At 39.9% G+C, this 7,215-nt stretch overlaps 1 protein-coding gene across 1 annotated transcript in view; it reads right to left on the bottom strand.

Annotated features, from left to right (window-relative positions):
• The window catches only part of rab3gap1 (RAB3 GTPase activating protein subunit 1), a 133,380-nt gene that overhangs the window by 116,813 nt on the left and 9,352 nt on the right, over window positions 1-7,215 (bottom strand). Inside the window, exons 5-6 of the mRNA XM_050059634.1 lie at window positions 1,141-1,260; window positions 706-871 (exon numbers count right to left, since the gene is read on the bottom strand). Coding sequence (XP_049915591.1) covers window positions 706-871; window positions 1,141-1,260 — 286 coding nt within the window. The remainder of the gene's footprint in view (window positions 1-705; window positions 872-1,140; window positions 1,261-7,215) is intronic.

The following is a 7,215-nucleotide window of genomic DNA, read 5'->3' on the forward strand; positions in this document are numbered from 1 at the left end:
AAATTGATAGTCTGAATAAAATCATCCTGATATTGAGCTGTGTTAGAAATTAACAGCTGCGCAAAAATATACCTAGTCTCCCTCTTTAAAAAACAAAAAGGAAAATCCCTCAAACACCATGAAGTGTAGACATGATAGGCTACTTTCCACATTTCCAGCAGCAAAGCTGTCAATTAGGCCCATTATCTTTAACAGGGATCATTTCCTCCAACAAAACAAAATGTTGGCACTAATTAATTGTGCTATTAAGTGTCCGCAAATTATCAGTTTCTTTCTTATGAAGGGGTGGGATGACATTTTGACTTCTTTCCACTCCTTTTTGAACAGTCTTTTCATTGTCTGTTGTTGTTGCTTTCTTTTCTTTTTTAATGTTCAAAATAAACTTTCAAATCAAAATCAATCAAATTAATTAAACTGGAGGAGGAGGAGGTGCTTAAGAGCTCCTGTGCCAGCAGCAGAGGAGAGAGGCTCTGTAGTGGGGACTGCTGGTCCTGCTGCCTCTCACCAAGGGGTTTTTGTTGTTTTGTTTGCCTGTTTTAATTCTAATGAATCCCATGGATTTGAGTGTTTTAAAGGTGTTCATGTGGTTATTATTGGGTCAGTGATGGAGTTTTGTTAGCCCCGTAGGGCCGTCTAAGGGTGGGGCGTAACAGTTAGTGTGTGTGTGTGTGTGTGTGTGTGTGTGTCTTATTCCATGGCACTTACTATCTTAGATTTGAAGATGTCGAGCAGGCCAGACAGGTGGTTGTACTGGCTTGGCACCTTGCGGAGGTGGACCATCTCAAAGTCAGTACGCACCCCTGGGCCCTGGCACTCTCCAGCGTACACCCGCCTCCACTTCTGCTGGATCTGCACAAACATGGGCACCTGGCTGTGTGCACAAGATAAAAAGGAGGAGACATTACTATGAAGAATTCAATGTGTCCTAAATCTTGGATAGCACTCATATCCAGCAGCTTCTCTCAACCAGCAGGCTCTTTTGATGCTACAAAGCACCAAGACACTTACTGTGTTGGGATGTGTAGATGCTGCTCCTCTTAAGTCAATGTAAGCACAACATAACAACAACCTTAGTTCAGCTACTTTCCCCACACTGGACTGCCCAAAGACACCCTACCTTGAGTGAGGAAGGTGACTCACCAGCCACTGTTGGTCAGAGCAATGGAGATAGAGCTGAGGAGCAGATTGCATTTGGACTCGCTGATGATGGCCTCACAGTTGGTTCCTGGGGTAATGACCACAAACTCTCGTATGCCATACCTGCCACCAGAGACACAGTTTCAGCAAAACATTTACATCAGCATCAGTTTTCTCCACTTGGTTCTCTTTACACACCAGTTTGCATTTCTGAAGCATGGTATATGCACAGGCTTCAACATGACTACGTTTTTTTTCACTTGTCCGGTAGGGTTGCAGCGATATACCGGTTTCATGGTATATACCGTGATGTATAAGTTGATGGCTATCAAAGATAGTTTCAACAGTGGTCTGGAGGAGCAGGAGATCAAACGGCCAATCTTCTGATTAGTGGACAACCCGCTCCATTCTACCTTCTGTGCAACAGCAGCATAGCCGTATAGTGGAATAGAAGTATGAAGCAGTATGAAATGGAAATAGTAGGGGCGTCGGTGGCTTGGTGGTAGAGCAGGCGCCCCATGTACAAGGCTGTTGCCGCAGCGGCCCGGGTTCGAATCCAGCCTGTGGCCCTTTGCTGCATGTCACTCCCTCTCTCTCTCCCCCTTTCACACTTGTCTGTCCTATCAATTAAAAGGCTTAAAAATGCCCAAAAATATCTTAAAAAAAAAAAAAGAAAAAAAGAAATGGAAATAGTAGCCTAAGTCAAGTTGTACCTCAAAATTTAATGTACAGTTCTTGAGTAAATGTACTCAATTATATTCCAGCACTGTAAATCAGGGTTTCATTGTACTTCACTGGTTTATGTGTTTGTAATGGATCGCCATCTCATGGCAACATCCTGTAACTGAATGAATAGGCGTTTATAGTGGAGTCCAGACACACCTTGTCAGGAAACAGGAAGAGGGGGAAACTCCTTGTGGCTGGGAGTTGACTGGTAGGTGGCTGGAAACTGACTGGGAGTATGAAAAGAGGTTTAGAGATTATCCGGGCATCTTTTGCTCCCTGCCCTGTTTGGGGCTATTTTGATTTTAAACCAGCAAGATCTGATGTAGGATTTGAAGTGGGGGTGAGGGAAATAATGGATTCTTAAATCCATCACAATAGGACATGGAAAAATTAGCATCGAATGTCAATGATCAATTATCTAAATATTAGTTAATAATGTGATGTTGACGGAACGAAAAAGGCGTAACTCAACTGTGAGCGCGGTACAGCACCTGGACAGTCTACAGCATGGCAAAACCTTGAGTTACCTTGTAATTCATCTCAGCAAAGGGCGACGGTTGCAAGCATGTTTTACTTTAATGTCTCCATAACAACATTTGTGAGTCAAAAGTGAAGTATGTTTTGAATACTTTCTACGCCATCACCCGGAGACAAAAATTACTGGAGCAGAGCAACGATCAGGAATGACATAAACAAATGAAACCAGCTAACCAACTAAATCGGGGCAGCAGTAGCTCAGTCCATAGGGACTTGGGTTGGGAACCGGAGGGTCGTCTGTTCAAGTCCCCGTCCGGNAAAAAAAAAAAAAAAAAAAAAAAAATCCAACCCCGGTGAAGAAAGTATAACTCTCTGCTCAGTCTGTTTCACCTAAAAAACCTAAACATAAATACAAATGGAACACTTGTGTTTTTTAATCCAATTTTGCATAGCGTGCACAGAAACAGTCTTAGATCTTTTCTTTCAACTAGAAAATAGGAGCATAAAAGTGTTTGGTAATATCTGTATTCAGTATAAATGCAGTCTTTTGATCATTCTATCACTACAGGGCTGTACTTTATTTGCACATAGCACTGGTGCTACAGAGGTTTTAGTTTTGGAGCACAGGCCACAAAATTGTAGCACAAGTATAAAATTATCGAATAAGTCTATTGTAGTTTGAGACTATTCAATTTCAGTGTTTGTAGGAGTTTATAAGTCATTTTTTAAAAGGCATTTTTGATGACCTTACAAAGGAATATAGAACTAACCTAAAATTACCGCCCCATGGTTGTATGCCTCCGCGCGCCAGTCAAGTTTCTCTTAAAGATGAGTGTCAACAATTAAGTATGTGACCAAATACTTCCCCTTTGTTCCTGAGATATGATTTTAAATAATGGCCAGAAAAGTGTTTTATGCATAACATGATGATGTTACAGTGAAGTTGACCTTTAACCTTTTGGATGTAAAATGTCATCCCTTGATTATTTTATCCTATTAGACATTCGTGTGAAGTTTTGTCATAAATAGCATATGAATTATTGAGTTATGGCCAAAAACATGTTTTGTGAGGTCACACTCACCTTCGACCACAAAATTTTAATCAGTTTATTCTTAAGTCAAAGTGGACGTTTATGTCAAATTTAAAGAAATTCCCTTAAGGTGTTCATGAGAAAAAGACAGATGCAAGACCACACTGACCTTGACCTTTGACCACCATAATCCAATTAGCTCACTGCTGAATCCAACTGAACATTTGTACCAAATTTTAAGAGATTCCCTTAAGGTGGTCTTGAAATATTGCATTCACAAAAATTAGATGGACAAGGTCATAGTGACCTTGACTTTTGACCACCAAAATTAATCAGTTCATCATTGAGTCCAAGTGGACATTTGTGCCAAATCTGGAGAAATTTCTTTGAGGCGTTCTTGAGATATGTTCACAAGGATGGGACGGATGTAGTGACATATGGACGGACAACCTGAAAACATAATGCCTCGGGCCATGGCTATTGGCAACTGGGAGGCATTAAAAATGCAGACATTGTTTTTATTATCTTAAGGCTATTTATATTATCATTATTATTATTATTATTATTATTATTATTATTATTAATGCACAAAGAACTGAGGAAGGAAGGATGGGTGCTGAGGGGTTACAGCACCTCCTAAAACCAGGTGTAATAAATACCATTGATATATCCAAAAAAAAAAAAAGGTCAAACCTGGACTTCCGATGATGCGTGACACCAACATGGCCGCATAGCCTTTTGCTCCGTTCAGCTAGGCTACCCTACCCCCATGCTGTAGCCACTAAACTTGATTAAACTTTGCTAAAACAGTCTCAGAAAATGCTTTTTACAAATATGTCTTGCAACATATTTGTTAAAAGCAAAATCCACCTTAAAAGCAAAATCCACCTCGTTCATCAAGACAACCGAAAAAAATCCTGACGGAGGACAACATGGATGCACAAGGCAGCACACCCGCAACACCTTAGGACACCAAATCTGAACTTGCCAGCTTCAAAAGTCTCTTGCAAGGGATTGCAGCAGATGTGAGTAGCATGAAAACAGGCCTGGAGACACTTCAAACCATGGTAGAGAAACTTGGTGCACAGATGTCAGAGGCTGAAACCAGGATTTCGGGCCTAGAGGACGTTAGCAATAGCCGAGGGGCTAGCATAGACTCCACCATGCTAAACTTAAAAAAAAAAAACTTCAGGATAAAGCATACCTGAAAATGCCATAAAAAAGGACTTAAGTGGTTTCTTGCTCACCCTACTCACTGAAAAACTGGGTCTTTACATGGATTCAGGATTTGAGCCGTAAAGAAACAGCTCCAAGAGCGGGGTATGTCATATTCCATGCTGTATCCAGCCACTCTGAGGGTCTCCACAAACAACACACACCTTCACCTCGCCAGGCACAGCAGCTGACTTTCTCACAGCGCAGGACTGAGTGTCCAGACTGAGTGCTCAAATTGAACTACTGATGGCCATATAGGTATGTTCGGATATTAACCTACACGTAGTTTATTATAATGCAGCATATCCACACTGTTTTATTCCCATTCTATTTTACTGTTACCTGAGAGAGATATTTGTTACTTTTGTTTAAGGTTGCATGTGCTCACGGGTGTGTTTTCACATTACAGCATACTATTTTTCACAGAGGTGTCTGTATATACATGCAGGTACAGGGTCTGCATAAGCAGGTTGATTTTATTTATTTGTGAGGTTGTACCTGCCGTCTTATTTTTATTACTATTTTATTTTAATTTTTTTAATTAATTTTTTCTTTTCTCCCCTCTGGAAGACATTAATATTTTGTTGTGGTTGACAAATTACTGCTGGTCTTAAATAGGAAAAGCACATTAATATGCTAACTAAAGGCTTTAGGGTGGGGGTGGGGAGCTAAGACAGGTCAGGTATCCTTTTCATAAGGATGCACTGTGGTAGTTTAGTTGGAGTAGGAGAGCCACATGTTCTTTTTTGGCTCAACATTGTTTTTTCTAAATGTTTGGTTCATGTTTATTCTTATAGTGTTAGGTTGTATGTAAGATCTGCTCTTTCACAAGGGAAATCTCCAACAGAGCTGGAGCTCTTAAGTATTTTTTTTTTTGTAGATGCTTTAAAATATCTGGTAATAATACAATTAGTAACATGTTATGGGTGAACTGGTTAGACTAATATCATTAAATGTTGAGGGTGCCAATTCAGCCATTAAAAAGGAAGAAAAATCTATTATCTTTAAAACAAAAAAACCCTGATATGATTCCTACAGGAGACCCATTTGGAAAAGCAAGACTCTTTACTATTGCAAAGGGACTGGGTGGGGAAGCTATGGATGCTGAGCTCGTTGGTATCAGGGGCACTTTTCTGAACATTTATGGTCCAACAGCAGACCTACCTGGTTTATTTGTAGACATCAGCAACACAATCACACAGTTTGGAAATGCATATATAGTATTAGGTGAGGACTTAACAATGTAGGGGACCCTAGAGTTGATAAAACTTACACAAGGGGTATTACACAACCTTCACAGGCTCGGAAGGCAACTGACACAACGGAAGAGGAGTTAGATCTAGTAGATGTATGGAGATTCTTTCACCCTTCAGCCAGGGAATTTACTTTTTACTCTCATCCACATACTTCTTATTCAAGAATAGATTATTTTCTTATCTCACAATCGCTACTTTCTGTTATTGAGCAAACGTCTATTGGTCCTATCCTATTATCAGATCATGCGCCGGTGGAGATGGCATTACACCTTGGCCAGTTACCAAGATTTCAACCCACTAGGTGGAGGTTTAATTCATCCCTGCTCAGGGATGAGCATTCTCTGGAATTTATCAAACCTGAAATACTGGATTATTGGCTGAATAATGAGTCTTCTACAACACTGCTCATATCTTAAAAAAGAGATCTGTTCAATGTTCTCATGAGCTGGAGTCAAAAAAAATAAAAAATCTGGAAAATAGACATTAGACATTCTACCCAAGTTGACTACACCACTCATCTTGAACTAAATAAGCCAAAAGCAGAATATAATTCCATATTACAGAAGAAAGTTGAATATGCTTTATTCAGAATCAAATATAAATATTATGAACAAGGGGAGAGAACTGGAAGATTATTAGCACAGAGAGCAAAGCAGCTATACACCCAGTCAATCATACCAGCTATAGTAAGTGACAGCGGTGAACTGAAGACAGATGATACCAACAAAAATGCCATAATTGCCACATTTTATCAAAATCTTTATAGCTCAGACAACCCAGATTATGAAGATATAAGATCCTTTTTATTGAGTGTAAGATGCCCAACCTTGTCAGATAAGGAACAATGTGAACTTGGAGCGGACATTACGTTGGAGGAGGTTAAAAAGGCTATAAAGGACCTACAGAGCAGGAAATCTCCAAGGGATGATGGCCCCCCCGGCTGAATTTTATAAAGTTTTTTCATATCTTCTTGCCCCCAGACTACTTACAGTCTTTAAGGACGCAACAGAAAGGGGGTCTCTTACAGATAGTATGCAAACTGCTATAATAACTTTGATTCATAAAAAAGACAGGCACTCACTACCGCCCTGTGTCACTGACTAGTGTTGACGCTAAGTTGCTTTCCAAGATTTCGGCATCTAGACTAGAGGATTTTTTTTTAACAAAACTTATTCACCCTGACAAAGTGGGTTTCATTAAAAGGACATCATCTAATAATCTCCACAGGCTGCTTCATCTTACGTAGCAAGCTGGAAACAAGGCAGATGTAACAGTAGCTTTCTCACTTGATGCTGAGAAAGCATTTGACAGGGTGGAGTGGGCATACCTATTTCATATATACACATATATATATATATATATATATATATATA

The sequence above is a fragment of the Epinephelus moara genome, chromosome 13, assembly GCF_006386435.1.
Source record: "Epinephelus moara isolate mb chromosome 13, YSFRI_EMoa_1.0, whole genome shotgun sequence".
In the NCBI taxonomy this organism is placed as follows: domain Eukaryota; kingdom Metazoa; phylum Chordata; class Actinopteri; order Perciformes; family Serranidae; genus Epinephelus; species Epinephelus moara.